Consider the following 26,442-nt stretch of genomic DNA (forward strand, 5'->3'; position numbering starts at 1 on the left):
AAAGGCTTCCGTCTTGCCACTCTACCCCACAGCCCATTCATATGAAGAATACGGGTGATTGTTGTCACATGTAGCACACAGCCAGTTCTTGCCAGAAATTCCTGCAGCTCCTGTAATGTTGCTGTAGGATTCTTGGAAGCCTCCCTGAGCTTTTCATCAATTTTGGAAGGACGTCCAGTTCTTGGTGATGTCTCCGTTGTGCCATATTTTCTCCACTTGATGATGACTGTCTTCACTGTGTTCCATGCTATATTTAATGCTTTGAAAATTCTTTTGTACCCTTCTCCTGACTGATATCTTTCAACAATGAGATTCCACTGATGGTTTGGAAGCTCTCATGGCTTTAACTCTGAGATGCAACTAGGAAGATGTCAGGAAAATCCTCCTGGAACAGCTGAACTTTCTCAGGGATTAATCAGAGTCCCTTTAAATGATGTCAGGTGTGTAATGACTTCTATTAAACAGGAGTTTGAATGTGATTGGTCAATTCTGAACACAGACCTTACAACCAGGTTATTGTATTGTAAGGTTTTTATTTTTCAACCTCAAAGATAAATAAATAAATAAAGTGAGAAAAAGCGTGGCACATAATAGCTGACCGACTTAATAATATATGCAACATTTTACGAACTACTGCTCTTAAATGAAACCATTCAATGAGTCACTTGTCATTTGCAAAAAACAAACAGTTGTAAACTTTGCATCAAAAGCGAGCAGTAGAAGTTAATGTGACTTGGGAAATGTATGTTTTAGCCCAGGAGAGAGAGAGAGAGAGAGAGAAAGAGAAACAGAGTGAAAGAGATATTTATGCATCATATTCTAGCGTTGTAAAAGATTGTCTAACAACGGTTAGTTTGTGCAAATGATTAGTAGACAAATGCTTGAATTTTGTTTTCTTGTTGCTTGTCCTTCTCTAATAAAAGATAGTTTGTGTTATTCCTTAATAAGTAGGCCTAATGTTTTTTATTAGGTGTTATAGCTTACTTTTTTTGCTTTTCATGTGTAACCATTATCAGAATCTGTTCAATAAGCTCTTCTAATGTTAGAATCCATACCACTGACACTGTTCTTCCTTTAGCATTAGTGATGAGTTCTTTTTGTTCTTAGAGAAGCACCGGAAGATGCTTTAGTGTTGGCACATGCACAATAAACTTATATAGATGCATATTTTGTGGTGTAGTCTCAGTTTTTAGTTCTTCAATCTTAATGTTACAATTTACCCCCGGTTGTCTTACAACATACCCTGGTAGTGGGGCAGGTTGTAACTATGGCACTCCTTGCATTTGACAGAAAATAATACATTCTGTGATTTAGTTGGAGAGGTTAATAACATTGCTATTTGTTGTAGACAAATGAGGGTACTTTGTGTCAAAATTTGAGTGCTCTACCACAAAAATTCTTCAAGTTATAGGAGCTGAGTCAAAAAGTGATACAACCATCCCTGGTCTCCCCTGTACCACTGAGTTAAATCAACAGAGATGTATACTACTGAGGTGAATTACCGGAATTAATTAGAAGATTTTCTCTTGAATGGGGAAAAACTAACAAGCAAGTATTTCAAATGTCAGGGCTTAAGCTTTAGTCCCACTACTGTATATCTGTCCAATGTTCAGTCAGGTAGTGTTGTAAGGGAAGGTAATCCCTCCTACTGTAAAATGACAGCATACTCTTTGTTTATGAGTCTTATAGAAAGCATCGGTGCGATGTTATATGGAAGCCTTTTAACAAGTATAAACATTAATGAATGGATCCGTAGAGTCATCTTTTTAAAACTGTAATTCATTATTTAGTTCCATTAGGAAATTCTTTGCCCATTTATCACAAACTGGACACACAAGATGACCCAACTAATTTACTTCCTCCAACACAGTGACCAAAGGCAACATGACACAGCAGTTCATCACACGGGCTAAAGAAAGAGTTGCCGATCTGCTCAGACAGTAACGTCTCATTTATACACATCCTGCTGTCCTTGCGCTCGGCTGTAGGTCGAGTGTCATGCAGCCCGTGGTCATTTCTCTCCATATCTTCTTATTTTTAGGGAACATTAGCAGCATGAGCTGAAAAGCACGGCCCTGCCAAATTTGAACTTTGAGGATATTGTTGTCTTGTAGGGGAAAGTGGTGTGCAGTCAGCTCACTAAAAACATCACAAAAACAGGTTTTAATAAATGGAAGTTTGCTGTCTTTGTCTCCATACTGCAAAAACCTCACTTTTGTAAAGGGCTTCAGTGCCCCCATACTATTGAGCCTAATATACATTATTAATGGAACAAATAACTAATAATAAAAAATGAATTTGGCCAATAATGTCCACAGAACAATGAATTAGAATTTGCCGTTGATTTGATTGATGGGAGTCTATTAATGCCTTTTGTTTGCCATAACTATGGATCTGACTGAGATCACAGAGATAGACTGCCATATTCCAGTTTAAGCTTTTGGGTTTTGACTCAATTGATTTAATTACACCATAGCTGTAAGTGATAAAAATTATGTCTTTGGAGGGTTATTCAGCACCGGTGGAGGTTTGTGCTCTTCTAATGCCTTTTATTTGCATTTCTGGAGAGGAACTATATCACTTTCTCTGCATTGATCCTGCCCTCCCTCTGGTGTGTAGCTCAGAGTGTTTGTATTGAATGTTGACATTGTGGTGCAGTACAGGCTAAGACAGCAGGACCCTGAAGGCCAAAGTCCATCTCATGTCAGCTTGTATTCGTCTACAAGCCGCTTAGCTAAGCTTCCCCTGCAGGGTGGATCATCGCTCCATCTAGTCTGAACTCCTTTTCCTCCACACAACAATCTGAAAACTTGTTTGTCTAAGAAATACTTCAGCTCCCTCTCTCATTTATCTTCTTCCTGAACTTGCTGCAGTATGCTGCTGTCAGACAAATGCTTTCTGTAAACTTCTCACATTTTATTTCTTTTACAACTAGTTTTTTTCTGTCATTGATCACTCTGTCCATTACGTTCTATCATTAATCATTTCATTGATTGGTTCACTTATTAGGGAACTTTGGCTTTGACACTTGCACTACTGGCTGGCTGAAATCTGATACACTTCACTGTGAATGCAGTGTTCTCCAGTTGCACACATTTAAAGCCACACCAGATTAGACTTTACAGCAACAATGTCAAACACTCATTTCTAGAAACAATACAGATAGAGTTGTTTTTATTCTAATTTCCTGTCTGGGACAGTACACAGGGGAAATTGGCCCATTATAACTTTAGTTTACTCGCTCTAAGGAGTACTCCTGCCCATCCCCCCATTAACACAACTGCTGTCTCACCTCCAACCCCACCAGTCCCCCCTCCCCCCCTCACTGTCCCTCGCCCTCCTCCTGGGGGATCCCTACTCCCCCCCTCCTCTAGCCCTCAGGTTAACACCTCTCTCCAGCCTGACTCCCCCTCCCCCCTACCTCACCTGTAACCTCTGTGTGCCTCACAGCTGACCAGGTGAGAAGACCAGAGGCTGCAGGCCCTGATGGTATCCGTTCTGGGGTGCTCAAAGCCCGCGCCTCTCAGCTATGTGGAGTCCTTCACCATGTCTTCAACCTGAGCCTTAGTCTCCTAAGGGTTCCTGTGCTGTGGAAGACATCTTGCCTCATTCCTGTGCCAAAGACGCCACGTCCCAGTGAGTCCAAGGACTACAGACCCGTGGCGATGCCCTCCCACATTATGAAGACCCTGGAGAGACTGGTTCTGGAACAGCCGCGGCCCATGGTCTGACCTCTCCTGGACCCCCTCCAGTTTGCCTACCAGCCCCGACTGGGAGTTGAGGACGCTGTCATCTTCCTGCTCAACCGCATCTACGCCCACCTGGACAAGCCGGCGAGCACGGTGAGGGTCATGCAACTGGAACACAGATTCCCTTCGGAGATCAATAAAGTATTTCTGATTCTGATTCTGATTCTACTCTGCCTGTGAAAACATTGAATGTCTTCTTTGGCTCTGGAGGGAGCTGTCCAAAGTTAGGGTTAGGGTAACCCTGATGATGTCTAATGAAAGATTATCGGGGAGCTGTCCACATATTAGGTGCATCAAGCTTTCTCCTACTTGAGTCATCACTTTTATGCCTTACAAATACAGTCCTAATAGAAAGATTTTTTTCATTTTCTCTATGAAATTCCTTTGCCGCACTAATGCTGACAACCCATTATACTGAATGTGATGCTTCCCACACTAAAGCAGATCATGTTGGGGTAAAGCTGATACGTTGCCAAACCACAGCACTGTAGGTAGTAATTAACAGCTTCTCGTGCTCTCTGTCATTAGCAGGAGACCTCAGGTTTGTCCAAGTCTCAGGATTAATAAGATGTTACACCCGCAACCGGGACACTCAGAAGCTGCACCTGCCTTTGACTAAAAACAAGACTTTTCCAAACTGTGTTATAGAAACTGTTATATTCTTCACTGTTTCATGTTACTAGATATAGCAATGATATTCCGGTGTACGACGGAATAATATCCGTTTATTAGAACAAAAGCGTGTCTTCCAGCAGCACGGCTTACACCAACAGCGGAAGCTAAAGTTACACACAATCCATCAGGTATCTCACTAGGGATCTGGTAGTGTCCCAAAATACACGACGACAGTCTGCATAGGCCCTGATACATAATCATCGTCCTCTCATTTCTCTGCAAAGATGCTCATCAGTGGATTCTAGTTTATTAACTCTTAAGACAAAACTCCCCAGTTTGAGATTTAAAACAAAGTAGTTCTGCAGAACAAACACATGCACTGATTTTAATGCTGTGGTTTGACTTTTGTCCAACGTGAAAGAATATTTCCCATTCTTGTTGAACGCTCATATTATTTCTTGTTTGAAAAACTGCGAATGAGCGCCGATATTTGAAAAATGGCTGATGTGTGAAGGTGAAAAAGTTTGATACAGTCTATGGCGAAGACACAGAAAGTACTGTACAAAGGCACAACAGTAGTCATTTTGGGAAAAATACAATTGTTTATTACTGAGAAACAAAATGTTTGATACCACTCTCATATTTGTCTGTTAAATATAAATCCACAGCTCGGAGACGTGTATCTTAGAATAGAATAAAGACCAAAAACAAGCCGCTAAACGGACTCTTTCCAAAGGTAAAAACCTACAAATCCACATATAACTGCACCTCTAAAGCTCAGTGTTTACATGCCATATCTCATTTGTTGAATGTGTAGAAAAACCAAAGAGTAAAAACTACACGTTGCGGTTTTATCTGCGGAGCCACAGCTATTTCCCCATTCCCAGCTTTTATGCTATGCTACACTAACAATCTCCTGGCTTTAGCTTTGGATCTAATGGACACAAGAGTCGCTCTCATCCAACATTTGGCTTCAAAACAAATAAGCATATTTCCCAAAATGTCAAGCATTTACTAGAGCAGAAACACTAAACAGTGGCAGCATCATTACAGTAAGGGTCTATATGCAATAAAAGTGCGGAAACAAATATGCAAGATTATGCATAATGGGCAGTTTCTAAATTTAGTGTGGCCAACTGAAGAGAGCCACTGATCAGCAGGCACTTTTGTGGAGCTTTTGCTATACTGCAAACTCTATATTTTCATTTCCACCTGTCAGAAAAGAGGTGAGGCCTGCTCTTTTTCTTATGGGATGACCTCCCATTCTCAGCATGAAAACCTGGACCGCAGAATTATTGAATTTTAGGGGTCAGTCACTTTGGTCAGGACAGAAAAGGGAAACTGTTGGTGGGACCTTTAATCTCTCAGTCGATCTTTATGACTTTAACGTCACTCTGCTGTCTCGCTGCATCTACAGACAATTTCTTCTGCACTGGCTTGTGACATTTCGTCTGTGTTGACAAATTGTTGGATGTATTAACGACAGAAGAGATTAGGTTGAAATGTGTGATTGATGATTTGGATTAAAGACAGCTGAGAAATGTGCAGGTTAAATTCATAACTGAGTTCATTCTTAATGTTGTCTGAGGAGGTCTTTTAAAAACACATACGTAGAAATTGATATTTTACACAAACCCTAAAGCAGAAATCTGATTAAAGGGTGCCCATTTTGAGCTAGCCCTGTGGAACCATTTGTATCATCTTAGCTACGCAAGTTTCTGAAACCTCTATCTTATCAACTTGAACAATAATTTCCTTAAACACCAGTTGTATATGATCTGAAACATATTCCTCCCTTTAGTGGATTATCATTCATCTGGCTTTTCTTTACCTTTTTAAAATGGCTGCTGTCATTACAAACATGCGTGTCACGCAGGCAGGCAGCTCTAACCTGTTCACATGGGAGCCGAAATAAAAACAAACACTCTATCCATCCATCCATCTTTCCTTCCTTCCTTCTCTTCTCCCCCCCATCTGAGCATGAACTTGACCACACTCCCTCGCGCAACGTCACTTCCCGTCAGCGATTGTTTACCCGTCAGTAAAGTTATTTTTTTACACATTTTACTCTCCAAATATTGTTTATTGCAGTTATGTATTCCTCCAGTTTAGAAAATCTAGTACTTTATCATTAATATACACTATGCTGTAGAGGGGTGTCCAACCTGCACATTGCTCTTTAAAGGACAAATTATGAAAAAAGACAAGAAATGTATTGATACATGTTTATTTTGGTACCAAGTCAAGTGACACAAAGATAATAAGTAAATGTAGGACAGACGAGAGGTTTCTTTAGATTGAGACACAGCTGGATACGTGTCCGTGAAAATGCCCGCAGTAAGCGTTTTCCGGGTTACATTCGGTACACTTGCAATTTCTGGCCACAGGGTACCTGACCCCCACTGGACATCCTTCAATGTACATCACCTCATACGACCAGTCCCCGTTACAGACAGTCTGTTTTTCCCTGCCAGTTGAGCTGATGTAGGGTGAATCCTGTCAACAACACCAACAGAGGACAGTAAATAAACACATGCAAGTAAATACAAGTCCCTAAAATGAATAGGTGATAACATGACCATAACAAGAAGTATCGGATTATTGTAAACTGCTGACACATGTAAATAGTACAAACAGATAAAGAGACAAAGCATTATAGCGGACTGGCAATTTGGTGAATGCCACAAGTGCCGGATGCACTCTTGGGCCAATTTAGGCCGATGGAGAAAAGAAAAATACGCGGAAACACTGGCGGTTCACACAGTTTGACAAAAATATGCAAGACCGTACGTCTGCAGCCCGGAGCCTCCTGTCTGGTGCCGTCTGGCTTTTACTTTTCAAAATAAAACCTTGCCTCTAATAATGTGTTTTACATATGTGTTGATTTCCATTCTAAAATGGTGACATGGTAGTTAATTTGAAGATTTTATGAATTGAGTGTATTATCTCATAATGAAAGCCTGTAAGTGTGCCTCATGCCTGCTGTTGCCAAATTGCCATGCATGCCTGGGTTTTGCATTATAAAGCAAATATGTTCCGTCTGAAATTGGGACGGGATTGCCGGGCCCGAATTGTCCCAGTCCGCCCTGGCAAAGCATGATTCCAATGGAGACCAAAGGGTCTGTCTAACCACTAAAAGTTAGAACACAGTGGGACAATAATCTGTAATTGATGGAGAGATTTAAAAATATTTCATCACAGCTAAGTGTAAAAGGTCATTGAGAATTTTGGATGCTGTTAACGCTTTGTTTACGTCAGTAATGTTGGAAACTCTTTCAAGGAGCAGCTTCACAGAGTAAAACATGGTTTTACAGTTAGATCACAATAACGTTATCCAGATAACTTAGTACACTTGTTTTGTTTTTACAAAAAGTATTTTTCATGTTGTTCAGTTGAGATTGAACGTTATTTTAAAGCATGTCATTTTAAATAATTGGTCATACGGTCATCCAATTACTGATTTAAAATTAAACGTTTGCTGACCTGTCACTTTTTGTTCTGTAATCACATTATTGTCTCTGTGTGGAATAGTGGAATCTGTGATGAAGTTGTATTAAGCTGAACAGAGGTTAAATCAATAAAACATATATACATGTACACACGCCCTTAAGCTTATCTAACATAGAAAATAATCAATAATGTTTCCGAACACCAATATAATGTTCAGATTGTGACAGCTTTATACACTGGAGCAGAGTTGAGCTTAACATCTTTATGCGTTGGAATGGGAGAATTACATGTAAGCATGATTTTATGATATGGACATTACATGTCCTATAATATGCATGTGTTGATCAGTCATATAATGATTCGCAATGCTTAGCAGGGTGTATGACCTTTGAACATGTCTCATTAGTTAATACTAATGCTGTGCTCTTCCATTATCCATTACCTCGTGGTAACAGTGTCCTAAACACATGGTGGTGTTGATCCACTCGGTGATGCCACAGCTCTCCACGGGGATGCGGACCTCGGTCAGATGACACCCGAGTCTGCAAGCCGGCTCAGCCCCCACCAGTGCCAGCACTGTTGCCATGACAACCAGCTGCATCCTCTGCCGGGTGCACCACAGATGCCTGCCACAAGACGGAATCGGATCTCACGTCAGATACATCGATCCAGGTCAATGTATCCTCAAATTTGAATCTACTTGAAACACCTTTGCAGTTACATGGACAACATAAAGTCATCTCTGGTTAAAGTCTAGCACCATCTGGAGCAGCTAGGCTTTTCAAATCCTTGTTTAAGTCAGTTTGTGAATCTACTATTACAGTAGTAGTAGTAATATGTATGTACTGTAGTAGAATATAATCTAGAATGAGAGGAAACCCAATTCTTTTAGGAGTGCCTCTCTCAATACAAGTTATTTTCTTCATCTCCAGATTTTTATTCACTCTGTAGAATACATCCCAGAACTTAAAATGATGGTTCACGTAAATTATTCTTTTATAGCCATGCAGAAAAATCATATGGTAATAATAAAATAATAATAATACATTTTACTTGTAGCACCCTTTTTAACCAATCCCAAAGTGCTACAGAGTAAAACAAGATTAAAAGCAGGTTAAAAAGAACACTATTGAGAGCTTCGGGGAATACTTCATTAATCAATTGGTTGTCAACCATGGAAGTAATCACCAACTATCTTGACAGTCAATTAATCAGTTTGAGTCATTTTTAATGGAAGAAAAGTTGAAACATGCTTCTCTGAGAGAACTAAATATGTAAACTAAAAGGTTTTTGAAAAAGCAAGACAAAGGTAAAATCACCGGCTTTGAAAAACCCTGATCAACATTTTTCACCATTTTCTGTCATTTTATAGACTAAACAATTAAGATAATTTATAGACCAAAGAACTAAAATAATCATTTGACAATGAAAATAACCATTAGATGCAGCCCCAATTTTGTTTGGGGTGCTCATAGCATTATTTTCACAGAAAAGCAAAGTTAAAAGTTCACAACAAGTGCATAACTTACTATGAGTATAAACAGAATCATCCGTTTGCATGAGTCTTAAACAGAATACGCACCTGTGGAGCTCTGTTGTTGCTTTGAACCTCAGTCGAGAGTCTTGTTTCTTCTGTTACTCTCTCAACATCTGTTACAGCTGTCAACCTGTGGCGGTCCTCTCGGTTACTTAAATAGTGTTGCTCATAAAGCTATATATAAAGCTGTAATCTATTCAACCTTGGACTCGGTGCTAGTTTTCCCACCTGTTTAGACTTTCCCTCAACAGTTCGGGCATGGCCCACGCCTCAAGGCCTTTCCTTCTTCACATGAGGAGCAGCGAGTCGGTATCAGACGGACATCTTGTTTAGATTACACGAGTAAAAGGATTAGATGGTCCACAAACATAAAACATTACATCTGCCCCCACAGTGAGGTGGAAAACCCTGACAGGGGCATCAATATATCCATTTGCAATGCTTCCATCTTCCTTTGTTTCTGTTATTTTTCCAGGGTATTAATGGCAGATTTTTATACATGCACACACACACACACACACACACACACACACACACACACACACACACACACACACACACACACATATATATATATATGGTTGTGTATGTGTGTGTGGTTTCTCTTGGTTTATTGTTCATATCCATATTTGAAGTTCTCTTTTCTTGAGGTAAACATAATGTTGCATGTCATCAAAGAAGCTTTATCAATTTCTCTTCCTGCTAAATGCCCATAAAATAAGCTGGTAATAACTGGTTGAAACCGATTGTGCAAGACTGTTAATCAACAAATTTGAAGAGTTTTGAGAATGAAAAGAATTGACCAAGAAAATGTAATATTTAAAACACCTAGAGCTGCTATTTTGTTTGTAATTATGGCATAATTCCAATTTGCTTTTTGTTTGTTGAAAAATGCTTACAGACATTTCATCACTGACTGTTATATCGACAAACACTGTGTCAGAGTGTCAACGTTCTGTTGTCCTTTCCCTCCACCTTTCTGGGTAATATATATTTACACACAGAATATTACTGGATCAATATGCATTTTATAGTTGTAGCTGATTAAATTGTAGCTAATGTTAGTTCAATGGAAATGATTTTATAAGATGGTCAAATTATTTGTCATCTGCAAAGTAACATACTATGGAACTACTCCAGTTCAATACAAGTACCTCAAAACTGTACCTAAGTCCAGTCCTGGACTAGATGTACGTAGTTTCAAACAGCTGAATCAGCCTCCAAGCCTGCTACGGTCTGTTTTTAAGAAATTATGTATCTGCTGCATTCAGTAAAAAGTTAGCACTGCACCACGAGCTGGACAGTCTGCAGTGACAGGAAGTACTTGGGCAGCAGCCACGGTTCATCTGACTGCTGCTCCGTCTGCCCTTGCACCCACCAGGGACTCTGGTTCCCCAGCATCCTGCCCAACTGCCATACCGACATGTACCTAACAAGGACTTTAGAGAGTGTCACCTTCGTCCTCTAAGGCACTACTTCCTTTTGCTGAAATGCATCGTTCGCATGCATTTTGTCCTCTAATGAACCCCGGTCAGGGTTGATTAATCTTGTATTCAGAGTAGAACGCATCATTAGTCATTTTCTGATAGTCCGTGTAACAGATGGTAATTCCTCTTTAAATGAGCACATGTGCATTGAAAATGGATTTATTAAGGATGGAGCTAAAACCATTGATGTGCTAATAACGTAAACACCTTATTCACTTTTAAGTTATGTCAATATTATGGTCCTTAAATTAGCCAATTTGTGTTGCAGCGAGTTTAAAGATAACAAAAACTAAGGAGACATTGAAAAAGATGTCCCCATGAGAATCTTATGTCTCTTTCCCACAGCCATAATACGCCGGTAGGGCCTGCCCCGTAAATGTCACATCAATGTCCACTGGGAGTCAATTTGGAAGTGATGGACGAGGTGAAGGTTTCGGTGGCCAAGATAGATGATTTTCTGGTTCATAACTCGAAGCACTACAATATAAAATGAAAAGCTCATTTGGGGGTAAAAGCTCAAACAAGCTTTATATGAAGCCGCACATAAAACAGCTCTGAGCCGTTCATCTTGCTGACATCACGGATTTGAGCCATGGGTCATTGTTTTTGAGCTCTGGAACAGAATCCTCTCGTTTTTTTATCATCACACCATAAACACTGCCATAACAACGTCTACAAAGCCACTGAAGCACAACTTTGGTCCCCTGGCTGCATAGCCTCGCCTCCTCCATATGCTACTGTATGAGTCTGGGATCACAGTCGCTGACAGAAACCGAGAAAAAAAAATCATTCTGTCGCATGCAAAAAAAAAAAAAAAAAAAAAAAAAACACTGACAGAGGCCTTGAACACACTGCATCATCCCACACTCACGTTTTCACCCTCCTTCCGTCAGGTCTAAACAAACGCCTCCACAGCGCTGCCAAGGACAAGAGTTTTGTTTGGGGACGGTGCTGGGTGTTTCTGTGTGTGTGGATGTAGGTGGTAGGTGTGTTTATGCGCATCGACTGACGATGATTCTTCACTCTCTTCAGTTTTCTCTGTTTAAATTGAATCTTATTCCACATGGATGGATTTATTTATGTTATTGGTATGTCCATGTTACTTTGCCCATTAAATGTATTTTGATCATATAATACTTGCTGTGCTCTTAAAAATGTATGAATAAGGGCTGTAACCCGGATTTAAAACAAAGAAGTAATTAGCAATACTGGAGGCTTGGCAATCGTCCCGATCTGAACAGGCCTGTTTCAATCGATCACAGCTTCACTTTGTGTGTAATAGTAAAATCTTTTTGATATAGTGTACATTTTAAAGTCTTCAGACCAGTTCAATTCAATTCAATTTTATTTATAGTACGAAATCAGAACAAGTGTTATCTCAAGACACTTTACAGATAGAGAAGGTCTAGACCACACTCTATAATTTACAAAGAGCCAACAATAATTAACCCAAGAGCATGCATTTAGTGCGACAGTGGCGAGGAAAAACTCCCTATAGGGGAAAACCTTGTATGGTGAGGAAAACTTCCTTTTAGGTAGAAACCTCAGACAGGATTTAGCAGTACAGGGTCCAGCAGGGCACAGCAGGGCATAAAAGGGCATATCAGAGACTAGCAGGGCATAGCAGGATGTAGCAGGGCACTGCAGGATGTAGCAGGGCATAGCAGGATGTAGCAGGGCATAGCAGGATGTAGCAGGGCATAGCAGGCCAGCAAGACATAGCAGGGCCCTGCAGTTTAGCAGGATGTAGTAAGGCACTACAGGACATAGCAGAGCACTGCCGGGCATAGCAGGACGTAGCAGAGCACTGCCGGGCATAGCGGGACATAGCATGGCATAGCAGGATGTAGCAGGGCCCTGCAGAGCAGAGCAAAGCAAAGGTGTAGCAGGGCATAGCAGATGTAGCAGGGCCCTGCTGAGCATAGCAGGGTTTAGCAGGGCATAGCGGGCCTTGGAGCAGGACCACGGCGACAGCTGGAACCATGATTTAGGTGCCACCCTAACCCAAGGAAAACTGCCGGGTGAAAGACGTAAGGACTTTGGGGAATATGCTCCCCACACTGACTGGCTTTTGAGGCCATTTATCAGGGGACGTTCAATCTGAAAACAGTGTGCACCGTTTTGCCTTGGTTTCCTGGTTGAACGAGAGACGTGTCTGTAAACTATTATGTAATTCATTGTCAGGAATCTCAGTCTCAGTCTCACAAATAGACCTGACAATTAAATATTTCTGCTGTCCACCAATGCAAAACTTTCCCTCAGCCTGATTAAAAGGTTGAATCAACTCTTACACTTCTAAATTCAGATATTCTTGTGAAAACCATACAAAGGAAGGTCATTTTTACCATATTGTTACTTCTGAATGCAGGGTTTGTCAATTTCGTTCGTTAAAGGTCCTTACTTTATTGATAAAGAAAAGGATGAAGAAGGCTGTTTGTGCTGCTTTGAGTGGGTTGCTAGCCAGTTCTATTTTTAATGTACTAAAGAGTGCCTAATACCTTTTTTCCTTCTTTTAATCTCTGTTAAACAAAAGTATAAATTTTGGATAAATGCATGATTATAATTAGAATACTTGACTACATCTTTTAAATTCAAATGTTGAATGAATTTAGTTCTCTGGATTTGTTCACGGTGTATGTTTCACTTAGAAACAGCAGAGTTTTCTCAACAGACGCAGCTGTGTTGCAGCTCTGGCAGCAGTTCAGAGTGGATCTAAACTAGTGTGCAAAAAGGCACCCCCATCCTCACTCTATCGCTACTTATTATTACTGACCTCACGACTCCCCCTGGTGCTGACTGAGGTGGATGATCAATTAAGTGCAAGAGACGAGTGTGCAGTGTGTGTGTGTGTGTGTGTGTGTGTGTGTGTGTGTGTGTGTGGTGGGTGGATGGTTGCCTACATGTTGTGCCGATGAGAAAGGAGCTCTCCTAATGTCTTTGGTAAGTCTAAAATACAGAAAGATACAACTGTGAAGAAAGGCTTTTTAAAGAATCAGTGGTATTTGCACTGTCAGCAGTACTGATTGTTAGAGCCTCTGCAGGCACCTTACATTTTGCGTCAGATTTATGAAAAACAAGCACAGTGGTTGTATAGTACATTTTAGAGGAGACTGCACAGGCAACCAACACTATCCCTACAGGAATATTATAACTAGATTTCAGAAATACCTGAGGGAATGATTGGGATCTCTGAGGAACACTGCATCAGTTTTCTGCTCTGGAATTACCGGCTGTTCGTGTCCTGATTAAGAGTTTTTGAGTCAAACGGATAGTTTGAATTAAATGGACTGGACTGAGTGGGCTCTAGCTACTGATTGCTGTGTATCCCCGCACCAGGCCTGCGGTGGTACCTGCAGAAAAAGACAATTATCTGCACACTCAAATTAAACCTAGGTGATTTCAAAGGTGCAATAAATAAGATCTTAACTGTCCCGTAGCGCAAAATGATCCAAATAACTCAGTGGTGGCAAAAGGGGGGTTGATCAATAACAGGGACTCAACAATTGCCTTGCTAAGTGCTAAAATGTCTGTTTTTTAAAAGGCTATGTGCATTTTTGATTCCTCAAGGTTAGACCAACAGCACAAACATCTGTTTTTCAAGCTAAAACAGTATAAAGGTAACATTAAAGAATAACATATATCATATTAGCTCATGTTTTTTTAACTGACGAGTCTGCTATCCTGTACAGCTCTGCTTTACTTGGCTTTGTGGTTAAAGACTGTGACTATGTTTCAGCACATGTTGTAATGGCTTGGTCAATTACAATTAATTATCATATTTCTTATTGTGTGAAGTAAAACAATCGTCCATTTGTTTCGAATATTTTTCACAAAACTGTGGACCACAGCTCTATGTAAACGAGAGCTAATGTGGCCACATCAAAAACAAATCCCCATGATATTCAATATGGTGACCGGTCTGTGGTATTTAATACTCATTACTCAAACAGAAGTAATGCAATGTTAATTGCTTTTCAATAGTTATTCATTGTTTGACTAATACCTGAGCTGAATAATTATTAGACTGATTGTCGTGTTACAGTCTCCAAACTCAACTAATCTGCTTAGTTCAGGTCTCTCATGTGAAAGACAAAGTCAAACTTAGAGAGTAAAGTGTTCTGCTGTTTCTATTACAAGATACAGTAGTTTAAAGCAGCACTAGGGAATTCTTTACTGCTTTGGTCCTCCTACAGGTTGGAATCGGAATTGTGGAATTGCTGCGCGTCGGACGGTTCACGTCTCATCGCCGTCCATTAATACCTGACAATGGACACCTCGTTGGACATTAACCCTTACATGTCTCATTGGAACTACACATCCACTACCCGGTCTGGCAAACTTGCATAGTGCGGTTATAGCCGGTAGAGAGCAGCAAAGGTAATGCAGAAGTGCCGTTAATCCTGTTATGAGTTGATGAACCACTGAAAAGATTTTGGAAACATTACTTTAAGGTATAAAAAGTACGCTAGTGTTGCTTTAAGGTTAAAAGATTACCTATAATTATACAATATAGGAATTGATGTACCATAGATCTACATTTTATAATTCAAATTTGCAAGTGCATAAAACTGGCGTATAGGCTCATGTACTGCAGTTCTACTACGCTTGCTATTATATTTTAATAATGCACAAAGAACATTGTCCCTTCTGCTGTTGAGGTTCTTCTCTTATGCTGGCAAGGCCTTGAGCAGAAGGCTGCTCAAATGTCTGGTTATCCTCAAGTATAGATTTACGAATGTAAAAAACTGTTTTTCTAATGATCTACAACCCTGCAAATGTGTGAAACGTACTCAAAATAGGATGAAACAGAGACAAAACTGGAACAAACAGGATCAATGTATTTTTATATCAATGTGTTTGACCTTGGGACAGATGTTTGACACACAACTGTCTCCTAGAAATGACATTGTTGTTGCATGTAGGCACTGTAGGTTCATTTTGTATTGTGTTTCAGAACTTTTAGTAAAAGAATTAGACTGATGAGTTCTGTTTCAATCTCAATTAAAATGTAGCACTTACCATTAAAACGAGGTAACGTTTATTTCCCCCCATCCTGGTTTATTTTACATAGAAATACATTTGAGTGCAAATTTACATTGGTAACTTAAGTGTTTGTAATCGTAATTTAAAAATCATATAACCATAAAATGTAAACCACTTTTACAGCTGTGTTTTCTTTGCATATTACTGATGTAAGCAAATATTTAATTAAAAAAAGTGATTAAGTTTGATTTAGCGACTGTCTGGTGCTTAACTCTGTATTAACAGATCTTCTTCGTTTGTGAAGTTTGGTGGCGGGCGACTGTCAGGATCAGGAATTGTGCTTTTAAAAGAGAAACATCAGACAACTGTTACTTGCTTTTGGCTTATAGCATTATTGTTCCTCTGCACCAACATTGAGGGATAATCTTTTTACGCAGAATGTTCTAGAGATGTAGCCGGGATATCAGTCAGCACAAATTCAGAGGGCTCCTTTTGTATTTCCAGAGCTTCACATTCACACAGGTTCAATGTAATCTCTAATCTGGGACCATCAGATTCACGTCTGGCCATATGGGGTACATTTGATAAAGACAAAATATTGAGAGGAAAGGTAATAAAGATTCTGAGCAATACTAAAATGTGCAGCCACTTTACTTACAGAGTCATTTCTAAAGGTTAACAGGACAAAAACAAAAAAAATGGTATGGTAGGATGGATTTTAAGGAAAAACTACAAGTGAAAAGGCGTTTTACGCTCCCCTTCCGGCGAATTACACGTAGCCTATCGACGCAGCTTTAGAGATGAATCGAGAGAATTACATTTGGCTACTTTTGGGGGGGAAAGGACACCGGTTGCCACCCAGCAGTGGTGATGAAGGGCAGAGGAGGCTCGGATGTGTGACTGCAGCATGGTGCGCAGTGACCGGCTGCATCCACTGGGGGAGGACCGAGCACCGCCTGCATGCGCTGCGGTACATGAACGACTTTCTCACCGAGGCTCTCCATCACACGCACGCACACACACACACACACACACACACACACACACACACACACACACAAAATGGGAGGGATACAGGAGTATAGGTAAGGCGACAGTGGCAGGCAGACAGATGTGTGATGCTCAGACTCAACAATGGGACCGTCTCCCCTCGCCTGTGTGAAGGTAAACTTTTACCCACCATCGCATCTTTTCGCCGTGACCGTGCGGAGGTGACGCCAACTCGCTGCTTGCACACCTGCCCGTCTGTTTTTCTTTTTTTTTCTTCAATGTTAATTGCGGCCAGTCTACCAGGAGCGATGCAGCAGAAACAGGGGCTGAAGTGGCAATAGATCCTGTTGAATTGAGACAAGACGTCGAGACGCAGTCCAAAAGTGTCCTCCTCGGAGTGCGTCAGAGCACAGATGTGTATAGTGGAGGATATGGTCGCCGGCTGGATATGACGAGAGATATGTGATATTACCCCCCCTAAATCAAGACGGGAATTTAGGCAGAATCGAAGACCTGCATCCTCACCTAGCCTACCTTCCCCTCCTCCATCAGATTTGTTTGTAGGGGGGCTGAGGCGATGTTGTTTGGCCCCTTTTCACATGTAAGTATGAATGTCAGATTTAAGGCGCTATTTTAATGGGCAGGGAATTTCATGCGTAATGTCTGTTCTAAACATAAACGTTTTCCATCCATGCAAATATTTCCGAAAGCCTAACTCCATGTTAACTCAATAATAATAATAATAATAATAATAATAATAATAATAATAATAATAATAATAATGATAATAATAATAATATGCCAATGAAGTTTTACCGCCCGTATATTGTAAAATATGCGTAGTATCTTGGACTATGCAGTCGCAAAAACAACGGACGTTAAAATGAATGGATACATGTTGTGTTTTGTGCCTAAACCAACTGCTGTTTTCTCTTCTCTTGTCTTTTTCTCGCAGCTCCAGAGAGAGTCCTTCAGTCCTTCACCGGATCTCTATAATGTAACAGCAAAGCTCCAGTTCGTGTCATTTTGTTTAATCTTTTCACATAAAATGGCAACCAGGAGTGACCACGGAGGATCAAAAGACGCATTCGGGCGCAAGCAGCGCTCGTGGAGACATTAGCCACCTGATGGGCGCCGGAGAAATCGAGCAGAGACTGTTTTGGTTATAGCTTGTTGACTTGCTGATTTAAAATGCTGAAGAAATAAAGGGCGCTGCAAGTTTAACACAGAGCGCCTGCGTAACAGGCTATGGCACCGGCCCTCACGTTTTTTGGTTATGGTAGGTAACGATGTCATAACACACCGGAGGCCTGTGTCTCAACGGGAAGACGGGCTGATCTCCTGCCATGTAAGTAGCCACATGTACTGCTCTCAACATGGGACTTATTGAGGTGTGTTCGTTATTCCAACATTCTCATATGCACAACTGATTGGCCGAACCGGTTGATGCATAATTTTCTCTCTGCGCGCGCCGAGCTGCAACTTTGATCCCCTGGCCTGCATCCACGTCGCCCTGAGGCGGTTACTGTAGCGCTCACCGGACCGAACCGCTCATTGACTTAAAATGGAGTTTGCCATGGTGGGTGCGGACGGCGGGTGCAATAGTCACCTGCCTTACGGATATGCCCAAGCTCGCGCACGGGAAAAGGAGCGCGAGAGGGAGCGCCAGGCTGTCCATTCGAGAGCCGCGGCTGCTGCGGCCGCAGCTGAAGGTGGGTCAGGTGAGGAGGGAGGAGTGGGGGGGTCCACCTCCACCTCGAGCGCTCCTCTCCTTAACAACCGCCAGCATCAGTCTCGCGCCGCCTACTCCACGAACGCCAACACCGGCAGCGACGGGACCGCCTCGCGCCCCTCCTCCTCCTCCTCCTCCTCAACCTCCTCCTCCTCCTCCTCCTCCTCACAGCCGCCACAGCAGCAGCAGGAGCCCGAGCAGCAACAGCGAGTTCTCAGAGAGCGGAAAAAGCAGCGCGGCGTCGGACGGTGGAGACGCAGCCGGACGACTCTCGGCGGGGACCTGCGCCACTCGGAGCTGGCGCTGCTTGGATCCGAGGAAGACATCATGATAGAGGAGGAGGAGGAGGCCGAGGGAGCCGAGGAAGAGGAGGAGGATGCGGAGGAGGAGAAGGGGGGCCGGGGTAGCAAGAGGTCGAGTTTTCTGTGCAACATGGGTGATGAGGAGGAGACCGTGTCGCTCACTGACAGAAGACCTCAGTCCGGATACGAAAGTGTTTACAACGAGTGCGGCTGCTGCGAGAGAGTTGTCATCAACGTGTCGGGTCTGAAGTTTGAAACTCAGCTCAAGACTCTCACTCAGTTCCCGGACACTCTCCTGGGAGACCCCGACAAGCGAATCAGGTACTTCGACCCGCTAAGGAACGAATACTTCTTCGACCGGAACCGACCGAGTTTTGACGCCATTCTTTACTATTACCAGTCAGGGGGGCGGTTGAAAAGACCAGTCAACGTCCCGTTTGACATCTTCTCCGAGGAGGTTAAGTTTTATGAACTCGGGGACGAGGCGATACTTAAGTTTCGGGAGGATGAGGGTTTTGTCAAAGAGGAGGAAAAGCCTCTGCCGGAGGACGAGTTCAAGCGCCAGATTTGGCTGCTTTTTGAGTATCCGGAGAGCTCGAGCCCTGCCAGGGGCATAGCGGTCGTGTCCGTCCTGGTTATAGTTATTTCTATTGTCATTTTTTGCCTGGAGACGCTGCCGGAGTTTAGGGACGAAAAAGAATATCTACAGCCACGACACAACTCCACTCAACCTGACCACGGATTTACTCCTTTCAACGACCCGTTTTTCCTTGTGGAAACGGTTTGCATCATCTGGTTCTCCTTTGAGATTATAGTCCGCTTTTTTGCGAGTCCGAGCAAACCGGATTTCTTTAAAAACATTATGAACTCAATAGACATTGTATCCATTTTGCCTTATTTCATAACCCTCGGCACGGACCTGGCGCAGCACCAAGGCAACGGGCAGCAAGCGATGAGCTTTGCCATCCTGAGAATAATCCGCCTTGTCCGGGTGTTTCGCATATTCAAACTGTCCAGACACTCCAAGGGGCTGCAGATCCTGGGCCATACCCTGCGCGCCAGCATGAGGGAGCTGGCCCTCCTCATTTTCTTCCTGGTTATAGGTGTCATCCTGTTCTCCAGCGCGGTGTACTTCGCCGAGGCGGACGAGCCCACCTCTCAGTTCACGAGCATCCCCGACGCTTTCTGGTGGGCGGTGGTGACCATGACAACGGTGGGCTACGGCGACATGAAGCCCATCACTGTCGGTGGGAAGATAGTGGGCTCCCTCTGCGCGATCGCGGGCGTGTTAACCATCGCGCTCCCGGTACCGGTCATAGTGTCCAACTTCAACTACTTTTACCACAGGGAGACGGACAACCAGGACGAGCAGGCGCCGGTGGTGGAGAGCATGCCCCCGGGCTGCCCCTATTTCCCGGACTTTTTAAGGAAATTCAAAGGCTCGCCCTCTGGCTCATCACTGGGGGACAAAGCGGAGTATATGGAGATGGAGGAAGGCTTGACGGAGTCGCTTTGTGGTCTGGACAAGAGCCCCAGTAAAGGAAACGGCACAGACATAGGGAGGAAAAACAGCACTAACTCCAAATCCGTTCAGACTGACGTGTGATTTCAAGTAGGCCTATAGAGTTCAGTTTTTCCCTGTTTTTTTTTCTAAAGAAGAATAGACCCTAGAGATACTGTACAAGAGCAGGTGGTCCCCTAACACAAGTTGCACGCACGCCTCAGAGCCCCCACACACGCGCACACACACACACACATATATACACACACACACTCTTACAGGTCACCTAGGCAGATTACAATGTTTCATTCTCTCCATCTAAGAAAAAAAGTTTATCCTAAATCCTCTTCTCAATCTTTAGGAACAATTATGATCAATATTTCCCTAATGGGTCGATTAATTAAGTTGTCTTACCTGTGCGGGCTTCCAAATCAGACATTAAATTAAAAAAGTCTAGACAAGACAGGCTATGCATTCGCACTTTATGAGTTTCATCCTTCAATGAGAGAAAGGGTAGGGATGAGCGTTTTGCTGTTATGCAATAAAGTTTCAAATTTGTTTGCACTAATGTAGAGTTTGCGCTAGGTTTGGCTGTATTTTATTTCAGAGACAGAAACTGTAGGCCATGCAAATGGCAATCATTTAGTCATCCTCTGACCACTTAGCTGAAGAATGTTTGACTACCTTCCTTAAAGAGAGCAAACTAGGGATTTAATGAGCTCTTTCATACGCTGCCAATAAAAATTGGACTCCAATAAAGGAAAAGCCTGAGACAGATAAAACATGTTTGTTACTGTTCCAACACTAATATGAACAAAAAGCTCATTGATAAGACATAGCATTTAGAAGTCATCAAACAAACCAGGGCTTGAATTATTTCTATGACATCTACACAAATATGCTTTTAAACAAATATACTTTGTTTTGTGTTGACCCACTATGAGAGCTAAGCACAGGAAACAACAGAGTTAGAAATGGCTGGAGAAATGACTTGCCCCGCCAGGTTTTGTGCGGACAGGCTTGGGGCCTTGGCTACGACCGTTTCCCCAGTTTCATTTCCACCACCTCAAAATGACAATATCCCTTTACACGGATGCAGATGGAAAGCTATAGCAAAAACGACTCTGTTGTGGAAACTCCTCGGAGGGGAGTTTGTGAGCAACTTCCTCTCCTGTCCGCTGGACTTTGTGCACAAATTATTATTTTTTTCCTCAAGAGGACTGTGACTATCTCCGAGCTCAGAGGATCCCCGAGGTGTGGATGTCTTCCAAGGTATGTAGCTAGCTTTTAGTTTGTGTGTGTCAGTGGTTTTTATCCAGTCATGAGGAAAACAACAACCAGTGTGATATGGAGAAACATGAAATGTGGAGAAGACGATAAATACAACAAAGGCAACACTCACTACGTGCCATCTTTAGATGAACAGCATATTTAGAAATATTTCACCCTATTTATTTTCAACACTTAGTTGACCCGTAGACCAAAGAAAAGACTCATGTGTTTTTTTTACACTCGTGTGCGTGTGTGTGTGTGTGTGAGACGCTGGATGAATATGGCACACATTTCCATCATCATGTTGCTTCTGTGCAATGTGTATGGTCTAATATCCAACAGTTTTTTCCAACACCTTTTCATTTATAATTATCTCCTCTAAGGTGACATCAGGTCAACTACTGTGAGCTTGTGCTCTACAAGATTTGGGAAGATTTACCTCAAAGGATTTTGTGGCTCAAAAATAGTGTCTTCATTAATGGAGTAGTTTTTCCAGTAATGAAAGTAATGTTGAAGTGCTACAGAGTTTACTCCCTGCTTTGTTGGACAGTCTTGATTGCACTCAGATGATTGATTTTAGTTTTTAATTAAGTGTCCTTTCGTTTCGTTTCCGCTGTCTGCTCTCCAGTGGGTATAATTGATAGGTAAGGCATAAGGTCTCACCTTTCCCAGCAGGTGTAGCATGACGACATTGTGACACAAGTCAGAATATATTGTCTTACTTCCTTTATCACCCTACACCATGACTTTCATGATTTCATTCCTCCAGATGTTAAATGGCCAAGCTAAACTTAAAGCCTCCCTCCATTCAAAAAGGTGTTTTGCTTTTTGTTTCTTCAACTGGATGTTCAAGCGTCACCCTGCAGACTGATGTAGCCTATATGCAGAGACACTAGAAGCCTTTGTTCACATTAACCAGCTGGAGAGGAAAGTTTCTCTGTGCTCACCTTACATCTCAGTTTAGTGACAGTTGTGGCAGTTTTTAGTTTGAAAGCCAATTGGGTTCTAATTGAAATCTACCCAAGTATGATGTGGCAACCTCAGGCCCCCAGTGCACAAACACAGAGAGTGGACCTTGGACCAAATGATGTAAGAGGCATCTTGCGTCCAGCAGTTACACTTTTAAGATGCAAAATATTTGCTAATTTTTTTAAGATCAGTAATTGAACTTCTGTGTGGCAAAACAATGTCAAGCATAAATTAATATAAGCAGAGTATTGTTTTGTCTTAAATCATGTGTGGAGGGGAAATTTAAGTAGTGCAAAGTTTGTCCCAATCCTTAGATCACCCGATTTACGGATGGGATTTTTGAATATATTCAACAATTAATTCAACCAAGAGCAAAGCAAATTCTGAAAGATGTCAGCATTTCTTTATAATCCACGAACCTCTCTGAACTGAACAGAAACTCTCATGTGTTGGGAAAATAGAACTGTTCCTTGCATAAAATTTAGAAAGACAAAATGGAACTTCGCAGTACTTTGCAGTGTTTTCAGAACTTATAAAATGCATCATAAGAAAAAAAATAAACTTTTTTCACAATAAGACATTCATACATTAGATCCACATATGCTGTCACTCCCTCCATCTCCTCAGCACATAATAAGTATGTAATGATTTATTGCACTGTGTGTGTTTGTATCCTCAGATATTTTTAACACCTCCACCCATAACCAAACATACCATCCTGGCACGGAGTCAACCCCTCTCGATACCTCAAATTTAGCACTTACATAAGATGGCTTATGGCAAGAGGCGCAATCCAAAACATTTTTCAAGCAAAGTGTGTGGGTCAGGCATATTCTTAGGCCTATAGCTGCTGAGCTGGCTGTGGAAACAGCCTGGATCATCCTGCGCCACACAACAGAGCTGAATGGTTTGGACCTTTCCTAGCATTCTGTTGTCATGTGCACGGCGAGTCTTTGTAATGTAAATTTAGACCATATGGCCGGGCCATGTGACAAAGTGAGGGTTATTTATGGTTATTTCTCAAAAGGTATGCCATTCCTGTCAAAGGACACAGAGGAGAGGTGGAAAGAAAGTGAGTATGTGCGTTACATAATGTCAGTCTAGGTCGCGTTGTGGTAGGTTGTGTTATGCTCCTGTTTCACACCGTCTTTAGGCCTGTTGGTCACAAAAAATAAACAGTGTGTTGCTTTAAGCTATGGACTCAGTGATGTTTCAATGTGTCTTATATGGATTTAAAGATTAGTCATTTAACTTGAACTGACAGATTTACTTATGAATGAAAAAATTGAAAGCAATAATAAGGCATATAGCTCTCGGGGTATTGACAGAGCTGCAGTGTTTTACACTTGTGGATGGACTGCTCATAGATAAATGTTGTTTACAATGCTCCATTCTACGACACCCTACAAACAACAGTAAATCGCAGTGATTCAGGTCTTGTAGAAGGAACTCTGATATATGTGTACGGCATTTATCTAACTGGTACGTTTCGGGACCGATTGGAGATCTAATTACGTTTCACCATGTATCCAGCTTATTTAAATAGATCATGTTGTTGTATTATGTAAGCAGTCATATTCAATTATTATTTTATGCGGCGTTTTCTTTTTGGGGGGGCAGATATTCCCTCAAAACAAGTTCCTTCCCGAGACCATTTTGCTGCATCCAGAATGTTTTCCTCCTATCCCAGAATATATGTGTGTTGTAGCCAGACCTTACTCCGCAGCACTGTGGGTCTGGCAGTGTGAGACTAGAGGCACAGTGAACCAAAGCTGGAATACCAGCCTGGCATAGTGGGCAACTACCCAGTTTTTGTGTAGCAACTTTGTTGTACTTAAATAAATAACAAATGTGTTTGGTTATATTTAACTCTAAAGCACACTAAAAAAGACCAAATGTAAAGACCCTAAAGTGGCTCATGCATCCTGTATGTCTTATAAAATATAGAAAATGTAATGTCTTATAGACAAATTGTCATGTATTATTATTATTTTATGAAGTCTCTTGAAATATATTGCCTTTTTTATGAGAGAGTCCAGATCAAAATGACAGTGTAGTGTGGACAATGGACGACAGGCATTAGGGGTAGCTTTAATATTTTGGTTCATACCACAAACTAATATACAGCAAACCTGGGGGAGGGTCTTATTCCAGGTGAGAAATACTGGTTGGTTTATAAGATTCTGGGAAAAATGCATTTAGGGGAATGTGAGTGTGTGTGGCCTAAATTAGGGGCTCTGACCCAGCCTAGCATTTAGGGGGGGAGAAGCTTATGATACATGATTTCTGTAACTAAAGAGAAATAAAATCAAAATACAACAGTAGTGCATGTGTCTGAATGTCATGCAACCTTCATATGGCTATAATAATCTTAATTAGCTAGCAAAAGACGCAACTACTTAAAGGCAGAACAGAGTTAATGAGATCTTTTTAAACTATGTTGATCAATATAACAGACCAGTTGTGATCACACTGGCATCTACATTTACAGATGTTTCGTTGAATTAGGCACCTCATAGCCCAAAGTCCACATTGTATTTGACAGTCGACTCTTTTAGATTGAAACAACATGGTCTGCAAAAACAGAAGCCAAATTGTACTGACAGCCAGAGGTCAAAATCACAGCTGACCCTGCTGACAAATGGCTCATTTAGCTGCTTAGAAAATGACTCCAACCTGCAGCCAAGACATCCATCCATCCATCTTCTACATCTGCTTGTAGCTGTTCAGGGTCACAGGAGGCTGGAGCCCATCCCAACATACCCTGGGTGAGAGGCCGGGAACACTCTTTGACGGGCTGCCAGTTATTCACAGAGCTGAAATAAAGACAGACACATTTACTTATTTTCACTTCTGAAGGGAATTTTAGAGTTTCCAGTTTGCTTGACCTTCATGTCTTTGGACTGTGGTCTGAACCCAAAAGTGACACACACACAAACAAAGAAAAGGAGTTAAGATGAAACTTGACTGCATTCCTTTCAGTAAAGTCAACCCATATACACCAAGCTAAAACTAATGCAGTCTTCAGCCACATAGAATCCTTTTTTCATTGATTACATGCCACTTTGCAACACATAACAGAGACCTTATTAAGGATTTTAATATCGATCAATCCAACATGAAAGATTCTTTTTGGGGGCATTTTAGGCCTTATTTAACAGGACTGATGAAGACATGACCGGGGGGGTGGGGGTGGGGGTGGGGGGGTTCCGCTTGCTTTGCTCAAGGAGTAAACCTCTATATATAGACGCCTGCTCTACCACTGAGCTATCTGGGCGCCCAATCAAAGATTCTTTTGTACCTTAAAATAGTGTTTCCAAAATGGTTTTAGTGGTTCATTAACTTGTTTGAATGAGACATAATAATAATGGTAATGGTAACAGTAATGGACAATTCTGCTTCCAACCTGTAATGGGACTGAAGAGGAAACGTGGTTTGGTGCCTACTGTAAAGCTGCTGGTTGACAAGTAGCTAATGCTAATGCTAGGTCTATCATGTTAGCTAATTCTTGGTGAGTAACATAAGATTATAACATCATTCAACACGCTCAGTTATTTTTAGTATGATTTTTTTTTATGATCTAGGATCTATCTCTCTATTTAGTGCAGGTATAGGTACTGAGCATGTGTGTGTAATTCAGGCCTATGTCACTGTGTGTAATAACAACAGAGTGGAAATTGTAATTTCCCCTTGCAGGATTAATAAAGTATATATTATTAACCATGGTTAACAACTCTGGGCTAACCCATAAATTCATCAGTAACGTTAACTGTATATATATGGCGGTTTTCCACTGCGTGGTATCTACTCGACTCGCCTCGGCTCTACTCGCTTTTTTTGGTTTTCCATTACGAA

At 41.7% G+C, this 26,442-nt stretch overlaps 2 protein-coding genes across 2 annotated transcripts in view; one reads left to right on the forward strand and one right to left on the reverse strand.

The window, feature by feature from the left end:
• Positions 1-6,638: 6,638 nt before the first annotated feature.
• On the reverse strand, positions 6,639-9,417 carry fshb (follicle stimulating hormone subunit beta). The gene is made up of 3 exons (XM_034872139.1): positions 9,397-9,417; positions 8,257-8,440; positions 6,639-6,860 (listed from the first exon to the last, which is right to left on the reverse strand). Exons 2-3 carry the CDS (start codon positions 8,413-8,415, stop codon positions 6,657-6,659), a joined length of 363 nt encoding a protein of 120 aa, XP_034728030.1. The 5' UTR covers positions 8,416-8,440; positions 9,397-9,417; the 3' UTR covers positions 6,639-6,656.
• A 7,383-nt stretch (positions 9,418-16,800) lies between these two features.
• The window catches only part of kcna4 (potassium voltage-gated channel, shaker-related subfamily, member 4), a 52,969-nt gene continuing 43,327 nt past the window's right edge, over positions 16,801-26,442 (forward strand). The window contains exons 1-2 of the mRNA XM_034872066.1: positions 16,801-17,412; positions 17,767-21,618. Of these exons, the coding sequence (XP_034727957.1) occupies positions 18,376-20,451 (2,076 nt within the window). The 5' untranslated portion in view covers positions 16,801-17,412; positions 17,767-18,375 and the 3' untranslated portion in view covers positions 20,452-21,618. The remainder of the gene's footprint in view (positions 17,413-17,766; positions 21,619-26,442) is intronic.

Source organism: Etheostoma cragini, chromosome 1 (genome assembly GCF_013103735.1).
Source record: "Etheostoma cragini isolate CJK2018 chromosome 1, CSU_Ecrag_1.0, whole genome shotgun sequence".
Taxonomy (NCBI): Eukaryota; Metazoa; Chordata; class Actinopteri; order Perciformes; family Percidae; genus Etheostoma; species Etheostoma cragini.